This window comes from Protopterus annectens, chromosome 7.part1 (assembly GCF_019279795.1).
Source record: "Protopterus annectens isolate FY-2018-M chromosome 7.part1, PAN1.0, whole genome shotgun sequence".
Taxonomy (NCBI): Eukaryota; Metazoa; Chordata; order Ceratodontiformes; family Protopteridae; genus Protopterus; species Protopterus annectens.
In genome coordinates, this window is record NC_056740.1 from 540194786 (window position 1) to 540213164 (window position 18379).

General features: G+C 43.6%; 1 protein-coding gene across 3 annotated transcripts in view; it reads left to right on the forward strand.

Moving 5' to 3' along the window:
- The window catches only part of TCF12 (transcription factor 12), a 1980472-nt gene that overhangs the window by 336586 nt on the left and 1625507 nt on the right, over positions 1-18379 (forward strand). For 2 of the 3 annotated variants that reach the window (XM_044078971.1, XM_044078973.1), the window contains exon 4: positions 12586-12665. In XM_044078971.1, coding sequence (XP_043934906.1) covers positions 12586-12665 — 80 coding nt within the window. The remainder of the gene's footprint in view (positions 1-12585; positions 12666-18379) is intronic. The other variant, XM_044078972.1, reaches the window with a different exon arrangement.

Here is an 18379-nt window from a genome sequence, read left to right on the forward strand (position 1 = left end):
AGATACCCAGGAAGAGTCCTTCCAGGTCTACGAGGATTTTGATGCGGAGGAATCTATTCCTTCTGCCTCTCCTCCTGAGGATATTTCTTTTGGGGAAATTCTCCACTCCATGAGAGAGCATTTTCAGTGGCAAGGTCAGGAATTCTCCGACTCCAGGAAGCGGCTTCGTACCTTCCTCAAGCTTCCCCAACACAGGCCTTTAGCTATCCCTCCATTGTTAGATGTACTGGATGATGTGTACTCAGATTCGAGTGCTTCTCCTGATTCTCTCCCCCCCTGCTCCTGTCAAGCCGGACAGATACTACAGGGTTCCTGAGACTCACAAACATTTATTTAAGGCCCATTCTGTTGATCTAGAAACAATTTCCCAGGGGCCCAAAGGGGTGGCCACATCCACGGCCAAAAATCCTTTGCCCTCAGTCAGGGAAGCTAAGTCCCTGGAGAGGTGGGGCAAAAAAGTTTATACCTCAACCACACTTGCCATGAGAGCCCTTAATTGCCTTTTTCATATGTTTCAGTATCAGGATTTCTTGATGGATGATTTGCAGAAAAAGTTAACCTCTCCTGAGCCTTTAGATAGAAAGGCCTTGCAGGATTTGGTCCATAACACTCAGCAGGTTAGCAATCATTTTCTTCAGTGTGGTCATGATGCATTGGAAGCTTCATGTAGGGCAGCTATGACAGGGGCAGTCATTCGTAGACATGCATGGTTGAAAGAACAGGCATTGCCAGATCATGCTAAAGTAAAGCTTCTAGATGAACCTCTGGAAAAACACAAGCTATTTGGTGCTAATGCTCAGGATGTGTTGAAATCAATTGAGGAAAAGGCTAAATCAGTACAAACAGTCAAGGATTTCCTCCAGGTTCAGCCACCAAGGTTCAGCAGGAATTGGCCTTCTAAGAATTGGTCCTTTCCAGACACTGACAAGTTTCAAAGGGGAAAAAACAGGCGTACCTGAGGAAGAGGGCAACACAGAGGCTCCTACAGAGGACGCCAATGGCAACCGACTAATCAGAGAGGTGGCGCAGGGACATCCCCTGCTCCACAGGGACAATCACAATGACTTGACTTTGACACCGCCGACCAAGGCTCAAAGAGAAGCACCTTTAGGCGGAAAATTATCCTTATTTTTAAAAAATTGGCATATTTTAACAAAGGACAAATGGATTCTGGACATAATAGACCAAGGCTTACAGGTTCCACTTCCACACTTTACCAACAAGACAAGGCATACCAAACCTGCCACAAAATCAAAGGGCAGAGGCATTCAAACAAGTTTCAAAGCTGATAAAAATCAAAGCAATAGAAAAGGCTCCTCCTCAGGAACAAGGCCAGGGATTTTACTCAAGACTGTTCCTTGTTCCAAGAAGGAGACCTATACTGGACTTGTCCACTCTAAACACTTTTCTCATTGTACCAAAATTCAAAATGCTGACGCTACAGCAACTCCTTCCCATGCTGGGCAAGGGGTCTTGGCTGGTTACTCTGGACCTCAGAGGCATACCTGCATGTCCCAATCAGACACAGTTGCAGAAGATACCTCAGATTTCTTGCAGGGTCAGAGCATTATCAATTCTCAGCATTGCCTTTTGGCTCATCAACTGCGCCAAGAGTATTCACGAAATGCCTGGCATCAGTAATTGCACACTGCAGACTCCAGGGGATACAAATATACCCTTACCTGGACGACTGCCTTATACAAGCGGACAGCAAGCAAGCCTTGACAAAAAACTTGAATTATGTCATTTACTTCAGGCTTTGGGATACACAGTCAACTTACAAAAATCAAGACTACTGCCATCCCAACAAATAATTTTTCTAGGAGCCAAACTAGACGCAGAATCACAAATGGCTTACCTCACAGAAGAGAAGCAAGAACAATTACCACATTACTTCAAAAGCCTAGCAAAGCTCACCTAGATGACTGCAAGGAAAATCCTGCAGGCCCTGGGTTTCATGGCATCTTGCATTCTACTGATTCCACTGGCAAGACTACACATGAGAAAACTGCAATGGTACCTAAAAAGTCTATGGTCTCAACACAGCCACAACATGCAGTTATCCCACTCATCCCATGTCTAAAAAGGGAATTTTTGTGGTGGGCACAAGCAAGCCAGTCAAACAAATGTATGCCTTTCAACAAACCTCAAACAAGCCAAACCATTACAACGGATGCCTCAGACCATGGATGGGGGGCGCACATGGAGGGCAGATGCATTCAAGGGCAATGGACCCCCCAGGAAGTGCATCTACACATCAATCAAAAAGAGATGTTAGCAGTAATTCATGCAATCGAGGCCTTCGGAAAATATCTTCAACAAGGCCATCTGCTAATAAAGACAGACAACACCACTGTTATGTGGTACATAAACAAGCAGGGAGGTACTCATTCTTACCCCCTTTGCAGATTAACAATGACTCTTTGGGAAAAGTCCCTGAAACTAAACTTACAGCTGCAATCCCAGTTTGTTCCGGGCAGGGACAATGTTCTGGCGGACAGTCTAAGCAGAAACATCCTGGACCTGCACGAATGGATGTTACATCCAGACATTTTTGCTCAAATAACTCATGCATGGGGGAGGCCGGACATAGATCTCTTTGCCTCCCACCTCAATCATCATCTGAAAAAGTTCTGCTCGAGGAGACACCATCCACAAGCCTGGAGAATAGATGCTCTCTCATTCAGCTGGGACTCTCTAATAATCTATGCATTCCCACCTCTACCATTAATGACCAAGGTGTTACTGAAGATCAAAGCAGAGCAACCGAAAGGCATCTTAATAGCTCCAGATTGGCCAAGACAGCACTGGTATCCATTACTAAGGAGCATAACTTGCACCAACCCGTGGCCCCTGCCTCAATGGCCTCTACTCTTGACTCAGCACAATTACAGGACGGTTCATCCCAACCTGCAAACTCTGCAGCTGACAGCCTGGAGGGTTCCATGATTTTTACCCATATCTCTCTTTCCAAGGAAGTTCAACAAATATTATTGGAAGCATGCAGACCTTCCACCAGAAAGACTTATTCAGCCAAATGGAAGAGATACAACATCTGGAATACCAACAAGGGACAGGATGCATCAGTAATGAGCATCCCACAGATACTGGAATACTTAGCAGAAATGCTGCATAATGGACTTTCCTATTCCATAAAAATACACGCTTCAGCAATTTCAGCATCATACCACACTGATCCTCCTGTGTTTTCACATCCTTTACTAAGACAATTTCTAAGAGGGATAAAGAATATCAAGCCTCCCAGAAAACCACCAGTGCCTGCATGGGACCTCAACTTTGTGTTGGAAAAATTAACTCTTCCTCCTTTTGAACCAGCAGCATCTTCAGAATTGCAATTTCTTTCCTGAAAAACAGTTTTCCTGTTGGCAATTACCTCAGCAAGAAGAGTTTCGGAGATACAGGCCCTCATGGCAGTACCTCCATTTCTCATTTTTCATCAGGACAGGGTTTCTCTAAGAACCAATCCTTCTTTTATGCCAAAAGTGATATCCAAGGTGTCTCTAAATCAAGCAATTCACCTGCCCACCTTCTTCCCCAATCCTCAAAATAAAGGGGAAAAGCTGCTGCACACTTTGGACATACACGGACAACTACGCTACTACTTGGACAGAACAAAGGCCAACAGAAAGTCTGACCAACTATTTGTAGCATACGCTCCTGGAGTGCAAGGAAAGGCAATTTCCAAATAAACAATTTCAAAATGGATTGGACATTGCATCAGATTCTGTTATTCTTTCCATGGAAAGGGTGTGCCAGCCAATATCAGGCCACACTTCACCAGAGCTACAGCCACCTCCACAGCCTTCCTAAGGGGGGTGGCTACAAAGGACATTCTAGAAGCTGCTACATGGAGCTCCATGCATACATTTTCCAAGCACTACCACCTACCTTTATATTCCAGATCCTGAGCAGGCTTTGCTTCGGCAGTCCTGCAGGGCATTTTAGCTGCACCATCCTTATCTTAGATCCTACCACCCCCAGCTTGGCTATGGTATTCAACCCATATGTAAGAACTGCAGTTGCATTCTTGAAGGACATAGTACAGTTTTGTACCTACCATAAATGTAGATGTCCGATAGATATGCAACTGCAGTCAGGTTTTCCCTCCCTCCTTCCCCTCTGTGTATTGGGTCCACTTCCCTCCTTTTATACTTAGCCGGGGATATCTGTTATGGTGTATCTGTTTATTGCTATTGTGTTTGTCTGGAATTTTTTATCCAGTTCTAAATGTAGCCTTCCTTGGAGGGCACCTGGCATCTGGGGCAAGAAACAGAGGAAGATGGCATTGGCTGATGCTTTTATACCCCAGCCGCTCTGACAGGGAGGAGGCGACATCAGCCAACGCAGGACCCAGACTTTGGAATCCGGCCGACCGAGGGCTGCCTGAGGCAGGACAACCCATATGTAAGGACTGCAGTTGCATATCTATCAGACATTTACATTTATGATAGGTACAAAACTGTACTTTCCTGACATAACTAAAGAAGGCCTTGTGATTATCTTTAGCATCTTGTGCAATTTTTCTTTCGAAGCTGGCCTTAGATGATTTTATGAGGGATTGTAGTTTCTTGCTAGTACTGATCAGGGATGCCTTCCCTTTTTGGGATTTTGCTCTGTCATGTAGTAGCTTCCTCCTTTTGTTGTATAGCTTATTTATGGCTAGGGTCCACCAGACAGGTCTCCTGCCTTTGAGGAAAGATTCTTGATTTTATTTGGGATAGCATGTTCCATACATTCCTGTGTCCATAGAAAGCGTTTGTAAAGGATTCTGCAGTTTGGGCCGTATTTTCCACTGTCCCGGGGGCTTTGAAGGATTCCACCTCGGTTTTGAGAAGTGTGAAGTGTGCTTTTGAGAAGTTCTTCACCGTGGTTTCCTTTGCTGGGGGTGGGGACGGGATATGGATGTCCAGAGAGATTAATTTATGGTCAGATCTTACCAATGAGGGGTATACCTCTGGTATGGAACATAGAGTCCCCCATGTTGCTGATAATCAGGTCCAATATGTTTTCCCCTCTTGTAGGAGTGGTGACCAGTTGTTCCATAGCATTTGAGTTTATAAATTCTAGGAACCGTTGGGCGAGGGTGTTGGGGCTTGAGTAGTGCTCCCAGTCTATGTTTGGGTAGTTGAAGTCACCCAATATAATGGTGTTTGGAGAGACCTTCATGTTCTCCAATGTTCTCCGGAAAGCCAAGTGGGGTTCCTGAGTTTGGGAGCCTTTCAGTCTGTAGCAGGCTACAAACTGAAAGGCAGTTTTGCCCACTGTTAGTTGCACATGGATGGTCTCTGATGCTTCATGCAGTGCCACTAACCTGGAGGTGTGGGTATCTTTGATGAATATGGATACTCCCCCTCCTTTTGTGGTTCGGTCTGAGTTTTGGGGCCGAAAAGCATGGTATGAGGTATAACCTGGTAGTGCTGGGGTGCTCTCGGGAGCCTTGAACCAGGTTTCTGTTACTGCACAGATATCGATATTCTCCATACTGAGGGGAGCCTCGAGTGCGTGCATCTTGAGGTTTAGACTTCTGGCGTTGAGCAGCATTACTTAGTTTCTTTTTCTTTGTGTTGTCTATGGAGGTGGGTTTGTCTTTTGAGCCATGTTTTACTTGGGTGGCAGAGTGGCACTGTGAATCTATCTGGAGGAAGGAAATGCATGCATGGATAAGGAATTCTTTTTGTAGTTACCTTTTTAAGTGCTTAAAGGTCAACAGTTCCAAATGATGCTGACATTGCCTTGTGGATGTCTTTCTTTCCTATGATTGTTTACTCCCAGGTATTGCCTTTGTTTTCCTATCCATCATGGCAGCATGGATCGTTCTGTTTGCAGAGTTGTAGTTGATTCAGTCAGATGTGAATATCACTTTATGACGGTGGTTAAAACAGGTGGCCTTTCCATTATGCTGAAACCCTTTCTATAGGCTGCATATAGGATACTGAGATTTAGCCATTACGTCTTGATCCTTTGCTCATGTTCTAATTCTGCTGCTTCATTCTCAAGGTTTCGATGGTGCTTCCAGTACAAGAGTAAAACCTACTTCATCTAGAGACATGATTCTTGTAACTATTTGTTTATACCAGCACTAATTACCTTCCTTCATGAGCCACCTGCACAAGGCAGTCATAGCCAGCTGCTACACATCCTTAACTTAGTTTGACCAGATTCATACTGTGATAGACTTGACCGCCCTGCAAATTTTGACTTGTAGGACTAGTGGTTGAATCTCTGAACAGGATGGGAGTTTCTGTAAGGAATCTCATTTGGTCTTACAGAAAACTTTAGTGTGTCCTTCTAAGACTTGCTACTTTTGGGAGATAAGGGTGTCAGTATTGGCATTAAATCTAGTCTGTTCATCTTTTTTTTTTTTCCCGCCAGGGACAGACTTCAGGGTAGAGTAGGCTGTTTAAGTGGCTGTGCATCTTTAACTTGGGTTCATCCTAAAGTACGGTGCATTAGCTTTGTCTAGATAAAGAAGAGGGGCTGCCATTTGTTTAAAAAAAAAAAAAAAAAAAAAATTCCGTAACTACCAGCTGCAATTTTTTTCTTTCTTTTTTTTTTTTTTGCCATCAGATGCTGCTGACCATCTAATGGGAATTGCTGTTGTGACCACTCATCAGTGGTGTGATTGCTTCCAGGGCTTGTTTCAGAAATGCCAGTATGGCAACTATCTGCTGTGGCCTTTAGGTTTTCAGTATGACTTCACTAGAATTGCCTGGACTGTGATTTTTAGGAGCTTGTGCTTCCTTTGTCATCTTTGTGCTTGAAGGCTGTCCCTTCAGGTATATATTAGTTCGCAAATACATATTTTCAGTGAGCACCTCTTCATCGATCCGTATTCAGCGAAAATCACTTATGCAGTTCGCTGAGTTTTCCAAAGGCAATGAAACAGTTGCCCCACAGTGCACCTGAACCCACAGCTAACTAAATCAAACCCGCCCAAGTGTCAGCTGGTCTGTGATGTGGCCTTCTTCAGTGGTTAAACTTCTCATGTTTATTCCTCTTTTGCAATTTTTTTTTTAAAACAAACCCCTACTTCAGGGTGAGTGCCTCCTGCCAATGCATACCTTGGCATTACATGTTGGTCCAGTCATTGTCCAACAGCTGTCTGTATTGTAACCCCACCAATCATTGTGGTAACAAACTTTAACACAGGAAACAAAATACACAGACCAATCATGGTCATAAAGAATTATACACCTGAAAAATGTAAAAAGCGAAGTCCACCTGCAGCTTCAGGACAGAGGCCATCAGAGCACAAAAAGCCACAGCAGGAGGGTAATCACCACCTGATGTAAATGGCCTCTTCAAACATTAAATGATAAAGTGATCAGTCATTTGCTTTAACTGCTGAAGCTTACCACACTTTCACATTGAAAGGAAGTATCCGAAGCAGTGAAATTCAATTCTTCCATGAGGTCCGTACCAAAAACACCATTAAAGATAAAGAAGCAAGTACAGCATTCTCCAGAACAGTCCTCCATGCCTAAGAAACAGATGCTCAAAATGGCCAAAGACCTCATTACTCTAATCAGGGGTCCCCATCCCCCTCCTGAGAAAAGGCCTAGGCAGGATACAGACTATGATTCCTCTGATCAGGTTTTCCTCCGATTCCTCTTCAGACCAGGGATACTCTCTACCCCCCCCTATGAGGACTCTGATGCTGAAGAATCTATCCCTTCAGCCTCTCCTCCTGAGGATTTCTCTTTTGGGGAAACTTTACATACCATGAGGGAGCATTTCCGTTGGGAAAGTCAGGATTATTCAAAATCCAAGAAAAGGCTCAGGGACTTCCTTTTATTGCCTCAGCACAAGCCCCTTGCTATTCCACCTGTGTTAGATATTGTGGATGATGTGTTCTCTGAATCCAGCTCGTCTCCTGATTCCTTTGCCCCCTGCTCCAGCCAAGCCAGATAGGTATTATAGAGTCCCTGACTCTCACAAGTTTCTTTATAAAAACTCTTCTGCTGACCCAGAAACCATTTCCCAGGGTTCCAAAGGGGTTAAGGCTTCCATTGCAAAAAATCCAGTCCCCTCTGACAGAGATTCTAGAGCATTAGATGGGAGAAGAAAGTTTACACTTCTGCAACTTTAGCAGTAAGGCTTTAAATTGCCAGTTTCACATGCTCAAGTACCAACAATATTTAATGGCTCAGTTAAAACGGAAAATGCTTACAAGCTCAGAAGCTCCTGACTATAAAGAAATGCAGGATTTATTGCATGCAGTTGAACAGGTGGGAAAACATACTCTGCAATTTGGTTTTGATTCTTTAGAGGCTTCTTGTAGAGTCGCAGTTACAGGTTCTGTGATTCGAAGACATGATTGGTTAAAAGAACAGAGTTTACCTGACCATGTTAAGGCAAAATTATTGGATGCTTCTTTACAGCACGATACCTTGTTTGGTGTTAGGCAGAAGAGGTGTTAAAGAAAATGGAGGATAAAGCTAAATCTATGCAAACAGTCAAAGATTTCTTACAAGGTACAGCCACATCAATTTAGCAGAAATTGGCCTACAAAGAATTGGTCCTTTCCAGTGTCAGACAGGCCACAGAGAGGCAGATACAGACACTCAAGAGGCAGATCTCAACCCCAAGGCTCTTACAGACAACAGTGGAGTACCTCAACCCCAAAAGGAGGTGAGGACAAGTCTCAATCTTACAGGAAACCGTCCCAATGACTTCCCCCTTCCTATGCCAAACACTTCCCTTTTGGCAGCCCCCTTAGGGGGGAAACTAGCACTTTTTCTCAAAATTGGCAAACAATCACCCAAGACAAATGGGTTCTGAATATTGTGTCTCAAGGATACAGGTTCCACTTTCACACTTTACCAAGGCTAAAGGGAATGCCAAACCTGCCACAAAATCAATGGGCAGAGGCTCAAAAACAAATTTCAGTCCTCATGGACATGAGAGCTATTCAAAACGTACCACAGCAGGAACAAGGACAAGGATTTTACTCAAGACTCTTCCTGGTCCCCAGAAAGGACAAAGCCTGGAGACCCATACTAGACCTTTCAACTCTAAATGCTTACGTGGATGTTCCGAAATTCAAAATGTTGACACTACAGCAGCTTCTTCCCATGCTGGGCAAGAAGGCTTGGTTTGTAACTCTGGACCTCAGAGGCATACCTGCACGTCCCTGTCGGACAGGATTGCAGAAGATGCCTCCGATTCAAAGCAGGTACAATGCACTACCAATTCTCTGCACTGCCCTTTGGCTTATCTACTGCGCCCAGGGTCTTCACAAAGTGCCTGGCACCAGTAATTGCATTTTGCAGACAAAAAGGAATTCAAATATATCCATACCTGGACAACTGCCGCATTCAAGCAGAGAAAAAGGACATTCTTCTAAAGCATCTGGCGTTTGTAAGAAAGTTACTAATTTCTCTAGGGTACACAGTAAACGAAAAGAAGTCAAAACTAGTGCCCTCACAACAGATAATATTCCTGGGTGCCAGCTTGGATACAACGGCCCAGATGGCTTATCTCACGCCAGACAAACAAGGGCAACTGACTCAATATTTTCGGTTACTGGCAAAAAAGTCCCATCTCCCTGCAAGAAAAATTCTGCAGGCCCTGGGATTTATGGCATCCTGCATACTACTAATTCCATATGCCAGACTGCATATGAGGGAATTACAATGGTACCTAAAAAGTGTTTGGACTCAACACTCTCACAGTTTAGAAACAGTAATACCAATAATTCCCTGCCTACATCAGGAGTTTCGATGGTGGGTACAGGCATGTTACCTCAACAAGGGTCAGCTTTTCACTCTACCCACAGCCAGGCAGACTCTAACAGATCCTTAGGATTATGCTTGGGGAGCACACATGGCAGGAAAATGTATTCAGGGCAAGTGGACCACAGACAATGCGTCTTCATATCAATCAAAAAGAGATGTTGGCTGTTCAAAATGCCCTAACAGCTTTCAAGGACCTTCTACATCCAGGACAATTATTACTAAAGACAGACAACACAATAATGTGGTACATAAACAAGCAAGGGGGCACTCATTCTTATCCCCTATGCAGGCAAGCCATGACCTTGTGGAACACCGCTCTAACGTATCAAGTTCATCTGCAAGCACAATTCCTGCCAGGAAAGAAAAATACTTTGGCAGAAGATCTCAGCAGAAATATCATGGACCCTCACGAATGGAAATCGAATCCACAAATCTTCAGCATGGTAATGCAAAAAAGGGGGTGCCCAGACATAGATCTTTTTGCCTCCCCACTGAATTGCCAACTACAAAAATTCTGCACAAGGACTTACCACACACAAGCATGGAAAGTGGATGCTCTTTCGTTCAGCTGGAAAAGCCTAAAAGTTTATTCCTTCCCACCACTGCCTCTCCTTTCAAAGGTACTCCTAAAAGCCAGACAAGAAAAAACACAGATGATCCTGATTGCTCCAGACTGGCCACGCCAGCACTGGTACCCAATCTTAAAGAACTTAGCTCAAGGCCCACCATGGATTTTGCCTCAAATTTCACACCACCTGACTCAACAAAACAATCAGATCCTGCACGGTCAGCTCAAAACCCTAAACCTGGCTGCATGGCAGATTCATTAGTCGAACAGGCAACACCTTTCTCTAAAACTGTTATGGATGTCATTTTGGAGGCCAGGAGGCCTAGCACCAGGAAATCTTACTCAGAAAAATGGAAGAGATTCTGTGCCTGAAACCAGGCTCAAAGCCTTGACCCACTTGTTCCAAACATTCCTCAGATTTTACAATACATAACTGAGATGCTGGACAAAGGCCTATCCTTCTCATCAATTAAATCCACCCCTCTGCCATTTCAGCTCATTATAACACGGATCCTCCTTTATTCTCTCATCCCTTGCTAAAGCAGTACCTCAGAGGGGCTAAAAACATAAGACCGCCCCGGAGAGCACCAACACCAACGTGGGACCTCAATTTTGTTTTGGAAAAACTGACCCTGCGACCTTTTGAGCCAGCCAGTACAGCCGATCTAAAATTTTTATCATGGAAAACAGCTCTGCTCCTGGCAGTAACTTCAGCACAAAGAGTCTCAGAGCTACAGGCATTAATGGCAGTGGAACCTTTTATAATATTTCATCAGGACAGGGTTTCTTTAAGGACAAACCCTACCTTCATGCCAAAGGTGGTATCTAGTGTGGCTCTTAACCAAACCATCCATTTGCCAACTTTCTATCCAAACCCCCAGAATAAAGGGGAGAAGCTTCTGCACTCTTTGGACATACACAGGCAGCTACGCTTCTACTTGGACAAAACAAAAGCTTTCAGGAAAACTGAGCAGCTGTTTGTAGCATATGCTGCAGGATCACAGGGTAAGGCTATCTCAAAGCAGACTATTTCCAAATGGATAGGACACTGTATTCACTACTGCTACACACAGCATGGAAAATCAGTCCCTAATAACATTAGGCCACATTCTACCAGAGCAATAGCCATTTCAACAGCCTTTCTCAGAGGTGTACCAACCAAGGAAGTGACGCTGCAACTTGGAGTTCAGTGCACACCTTTACCAAGCATTACCACTTGCCTCTTTACACTAAATCCAGAGCAGGATTTGCCACTGCAGTTCTCCAAGGCCTCATAGCCAGTCCTAACTCTTTATAGACCAGCCACCCAACCTTAGCTTTGGGATTCTACCCAAGTGTAATGACTGCAGCAGTGTAGCACGATGAACATAGTACAGTTTTGTACCTACCATAAATGTAGATGTTAGAGTGTTCACACTGCTGCAGTCCAGGTTACCCTTCCTCCATCCCCTCTGTCCTAGCTGGACTTATCTATACCTTTCTATCCTATACAACCTTTGTGGTGTATTTGCTTGTAACTGAAGGTATTGTTTTTATTTTTTATTTATGTTTTATTAGCAATATGTATTGCCTACCTACTTGGGGGCACCTGACATCTGGGGCAAGAAAAACTGAAGAAAATGGCATCTGATGCATCTTATATACCCCTGGCGCACTGACATCAGGGAAGAAGTGACAGCAACCGACGCCGGACCAAGACTTTGGAACTCTGGCCGACTGCAGGACCGCTTGACGGCAGGATAACCCAAGTGTAATGACTGCAGCAGTGTGAACACTCGAACATCTACATTTATGGTAGGTACAAAGCTGTACTTTTTATGCATTTATAATATCACAACTGTTTAATGTATTTTTAATGCCTGTTTGCACATTGTAATATAGTTATGTGTTTAAGAATGTAATTGATTTCAAAAGTCTTGTAGGTTTTATATTGGCTAGGTAGGATTGCATGATTTTTAAATATTCAAGTAATGCGTTTTTATGGAGTTGAACGCAGAGGAAGTCTTGTTATAAGCAGACAGAAGCACTTAGTTTTGCTATATTTTACTTGTAGTACGAATTAAATTTGCTCTTTAACCTGCTTTGTTCATTGTATAGTGCATTTGTTTAGTATTTCTCTGTGTTCTTCGAATGTGTGACAACAATGTAGTGATGTTTATGTTTCTGAATTTGTAATGCTGTTCCTGTGCTTGTTGTTGCTACCTGCATTCGTAGTTCTGCTAATAGAAGTCTGTTCTGAGTAAAGTCATATTTTCTTAGTTTCAGGTATGGATGAAAGGGTGAACACAACATCGTGGGAAACAAATGACCAAGGCAGTCCGACATATGAATCCTCAAGGGTAAGACTTAATTTCTTACAGTACACAGTCTTCAGATAAGTTGATTTACTATGAAGATATGTTTCAAATTATCAAAAGAAACTTTTAAGTGAGGTATAAAGAAAGTATTGGGATGGTGAGGTGTGATTTGATGTCCATTCCTGAAGTTATTGCATTTAAGTTGTATACGTTTTTATAATGATCTGCAAAGTCCTTTTTCTGGGAATGCTTTGCTTATCCATTCTTTTTGGCCAACATCATTGGTGCCAGCTTTATTGAATGACAGGTTGCGAATTATGCGACTGAACCAGTTTTTGTTTGGTCTCTTCATCTCAAGGATTTTAGCATGCCACGTCTGTCAGTCAACAGCAGTTTCTTTTAAATTCTTGCAAATACATGTTCATTGCTTCATTAGTGCTATCTACCCATCTTAATCTCTGCCACCCCCTTCTTTCACCTGTGATCTTCCTCAGCATCAGTGTGATCTCTAATGAATGCTGTTGAATTATGTATCCAAAGTTTGTTAGTTTTACTTTCCAGCCTTCCATTATTTTGTTTTCCATTTGGTCTTGCACGCTGTTTACAATGGCTTCTTCAACCGTTCATTTTCTCTGTCTTTTGGGGTATGTCTTCTAAGCTTACTCATCAAAAGACATTGACTGTGGAGTAATGTGAAGAAATTCTGCTTAAGTTGTGCTTTAGTAAGGGTAGTTGCTATATGCATCTTTTTTTCATGACCTACATTGGACTTGAACATGAAAAATGTTCGTTCATAAATGTTCTTTGCAGTCTAACTAGAGATTTAAATAATGATTTTTTTCAAAGTGGATTGCAGTGGTTTATGATTTGATTTCACATTAATTTTTTTGCCATAGGTATAGTAGATTTAGATAGCCATAGAGCATAGTAACTGTTTGTTTTTCTTTTAACATGTACGTGTTTGCTTTGCATGGCCCTGGGCCTGTATGCAGCTGTTTTGCCCCCTTATTGCATTACTACACCTCCAGTCCTTTGTTTGACATCCACTAAAAGGATCAATGGTTGGAAGATGATGCAAACTTTCAGACTGAAGCTTTTGTAATAAACCTTTTTAACAACTTAAAAGTTATTCCTTGCTTTATAGACAAAAGCAAGTGATTTAATGTTCTAGTAGCCTCTTACTGCTGTGATGTTCTTTGTGTTTCACTGTTGCAGTCATTACATTTGGGTTATCTGCTTGCAGTAGCCCTCAGTCAGCCTGATTAACAAAGTCTTGGGTCCTGTGTCTGTTGCTGTCCCTTCTTCCATGACGTCAGGTCGTCAGGGGTATAAAACATGCAGCCGACGCCATTATATCAGTCTTTCTTGCCGTGCGGTGCCTGAAGCAGAAGCAGTTCGCAAGTGCTGGTCGGCCGACTCCTGAAATTTTCGTTTTTGAGTTTCAGAACCAAAGTCTTCAACTAAAGTTAAGTACCCCGTTGGGGAAACTTTTTCTTGCTCCTTACCGATGTCAGTAAAAGTTAATTGCATTACTTGTGGAAAGCAAATACCTGACAAAGATTTTCATTCGTACTTTATTCCTTGCTTAGGCTCTGACCACAACATGCTTTGCTGTCGGTTTTGTGCTTTAAACAGCGCACTATCCGTCTGTATATTTTCGCTTCTGAATATTTCGGTTCTCTGTTGAATTATCCAGAAATGTCGGTTAGCCTTCTGACTACCGGGATTCCGAAAAAATGCAAAGATAAAGACAGAGACAGGCCGCTGAGGTCCAAAGCTGCCGACGACTCTTCTCCTAAGCCAGTCGCCAGTTCACCGGTACTCAGTGAGGCACTTTCGCAGCCCCTGATACCCGCTACTTCTGACACGCAGGCCTCTACTGAGACCCATTCGGAGTCCGGTATGCCGCGAGATGCTTCAACTGTGGAATCTGCAGATGTCTGTACCTTGGATGGGTCCGCAGCTGCTGTGCAGGCACTGTCCTCTGAGGGTGTATTCAAGCCTACGGACTTGCACATTAAACCGACGCCTCCTTCATTTAGGCCAAAATCTTGAACCGTGCCTAAGAAACCGACGCCCAGGCCGCATGCTCAGGCCTCTATGCCTAAAAAACAAATAAGAATGGCTGAAGATTTTATAATTCTAATCAGGGGAAGCCAACCTCCCCCTTCTAAGAGACCTAGGACTGAAGTTATGAATCTTCTGAGCAGGATTCTGATTTTTCTGATTCTTCTGATGATCTGGATTTGCCATTATCTACTTATGAGGATTCTGATGCAGAGTACTCTTTTCCCTCTGTTTCCCTCCAGAGGATTTTTCTTTTGGTGAAACCTTACATACTCTACGGGAGCATTTCCACTGGGAAAGCCAGGATTTTTCTCATTCAAAAAAGAGGCTTAGGGATTTCTTACTCCTGCCTCAGCATAGGCCTTTAGCTGTACCTCCTGTACTAGACATTGTTTATTATGCTTTCTCAGAATCTAGTTTGGCCCCTGATTCTTTGCCTCCTGCTCCCAGTAAACCTGACAGATATTACAGGGTTCCTGATTCTCACAAGTTCCTTTTTAAAAATCCTATTGTGGATCCAGAGACTATTTCACAGGGACCTAAAGGCATTAAGGCTTATACTGCCCCCTCAGAGACTCCAGGGCGCTGGATAGATGGGGTAATAAAGTTTACACTGCTGCAACCTTGGCCATTAGGGCTTTAAACTTCCAGTTTCATATGTTAAAGTATCAACAACATGTTATTGGATTGCTTAAACAGAAAATGACCTTGATTCCTGACTGTGTGGAAAATAAAGAATTACAGGTTTTGATTAATTAGAGGCTTCTTGCAGGGCTGCTGTTACTGGGTCTGTGCTCAGAAGGCATGCTTGGCTTAAGGAGCAATCTTTGCCTGATCATGTTAAAGCTAAATTGTTGGATGCTCCCTTAAATCAGGACAGTCTGTTTGGCAACAAGGCTGACTAAGTTCTTAAAAGATGGAAGATAAAGCTATGCAGACTGTTAAAGATTTCTTACAAGTTCAGCCTCCTAGATTTAGTAGGCACTGGCCCGCTAAAAATTGGTCCTTTCCAGCCCCCTCCAGGTCTTCTCAAGCCAAACCCAGACACAGACACAGCAGAAACCCCAGGTTTCAGTCCCAGGGGACACACAAGACTAGGCAGTGGGAGGTTTCCACAACCAAACCTGGGAGCAGCAAAACTCCCTCCTATGGAACACCGTCTCAATGACTTGCTTTTAAGACGTCCAAGCACTTCCCAACTGAATGCTCCTTTAGGCAGAAAGATTGGTCTGCAGGCCAAAAACTGGGAACTCATGACCCAGGACAAATGGGTTTTAAATATAGTGTCCCAAGGATACAGATTTCATTTCCACATGTTACCAACACCAAGCGGGTGGCCGGATCTACCCCCAAATTAGTGGGCAGAGACCCAAAATCAGGTATTCTCTCAAACATGGGGGCTATTCAGTTGGTACCAGAAGAGGAAAAGGGACAAGGTTTCTATTCGAGACTTTTCCGGGTATCCAGAAAAGGCAATACATGGTGTCCTATCCTGGACCTTACTATTCTAAACCCCTTTATGGTGATTCCAAAATTAATTCTAAACCCCTTTATGGTGATTCCAAAATTCAAAATGTTGAGACTTCACCAGTTGCTTCCTATGCTAGGCAAGGATTGCATGGTTGGCAACACTGGACTTAAAAGAAGCATACCTGCACATCCCTATCAGGGAGTCTTGCAGAAGAAACCTATGCTTCAAAGAAGGCTACATGCACCATCAGTTCTCTGCACTGCCCTTTGGCTTATCTACTGAGCCCAGGGTATGCACAAATTGCCTAGCTCCAGTCATTGCATTTTGCAGGCAAAGAAATATTCAGATATACCCATACCTGGACAATTGTCTAATTCAGGCAGAAAGCAAGGACATTCTCTTCAATCATCTGGCCTTTTTTCAAAGGGTACTGACTTGTCTGGGGTTCACCATAAATAAAAAGAAATTCCACCTGGTACCTTGTCAACAAATTATATTCCTGGGAGCAAGCTTGAATGCAGCTTCCCTGATGGCTTTCCTCACGCCAGAGAAATGGATACATTTGACAACTTACTTCAAACAAGTGGCCACAAAAACCCAGCTGTCTGCAAGGCAAATACTGCAAGCCTTGGGGTTCATGGTGTCATGCATTCTTCCAATTCCATATGCAAGGCTGCATATGAGGAAACTACAATGGTATCTCAAAAGCCTATGGTGTCAACATTCACAGGAGCTGGAAGCAAGGATTCCTATTATACCTTGCCTATGCCTAGAGTTCTTTGGTGGGCAGAGGCCTGCCACCAAAACAGGGGGCTACCATTCCCCTGCCAAACTAATCTTAACAGACACATCAGACTATGCATGGGGGGTTCACCTGGCAGGGAAGTACATTCAGGGCAAATGGAATCCAAATCAAATGCACCTGCACATATTTCAAAAAGAAATGTTAGCTGTACAGAATGCTCTGAGGGCCTTCAAGGACCACATTCTTCCAGGACAACTAATGGTAAAGATGGACAAACACCACTGTCATGAGGTACATAAACAAGCAGTGGGGGTACACATTCGTACCCCCTCTGCAGACTAGCCATGGCGTTGTGGAACACAGCCTTGAGTTACCAAGTGAATCTACAAGCTCAGTTCCTACCAGGAAAACTAAATACACTGGCAGATGAACTAAGCAGAAACCTTATGGACCCACACGATTGGAAACTGGAACAAAGGATTTTCAACATGTTGACAAGCAAATGGGGATGCCCAGATATAGACCTGTTCGCCTCCCCCTAGAACCATCAACTCTACACATTTTACACAGGGATTCCCACAAGCAAGCTTGGAAATTGGATGCTCTATCCTTCAGCTGGAAAAAAAAAAGTCAGTTTATGCCTTTCTTCCTCTGCTCTCCAAGGTACTACTAAAGATCAAACAGGACAAGCCAAGGAAGATTTTAATTGCACCAGACTGGCCTCACCAACACTGGTACTCACTCTTGCACAGTGTCATGCTTGGCTCCATGGCACCTGCCTTAGACTTCCTTCCCTGTTGTCTCAGCAGGAGAACATGATTCTGCACCCTTAGCTGCAAACCCTGAACCTAGCAGCCTGGCTAATTACCTAATCTCTCCTTTACCATCCCTCAGTAAATCAGTGATGGATATCATTTTAGAGGCAAGGAGGCCTAGTACTAGAAAATCTTATGCTACAAAATGGAAAAGATTCTGTGCTTGGAACCAATCTCAAGGAATGAACGCATCAGTGCCCAATTTGCCTCAGATTCTACAATACTTGACTGAGATGCTTCATAAGGGCTTGTCTTTTTCCTCCTCCAAAATTCATGCCTCAGCCATTTCAGCTCATTCTAGCACAGAGCCTCCCCTCTTCTCTCACCCACTGCTCAACTCATGCAGTTCCTCAGAGGGGCCAAAAATCTAAGGCCACCCAGGAAAGCTCCAACTCCAGCCTGGAATCTTAACTTTGTCTTAGAGAAACTCTTTTCCTCCTTTCGAGCTAGCTGCTACTGCAGATATAAAATTTATTTCCTGGAAAATAGCTTTCCTTTTGGCAATCACTTCTGCAAGAAGGGTATCTGAATTACAGGTCCTTATGACAGTGGAACCTTTCATCTTTCATACGGACAGGGTGTCCCTCAGAATCAATCCCACCTTCATGCCCAAGGTGGTGTCCAGTGTGGCTCTTAATCAGTCCATTCATTTGCCTAC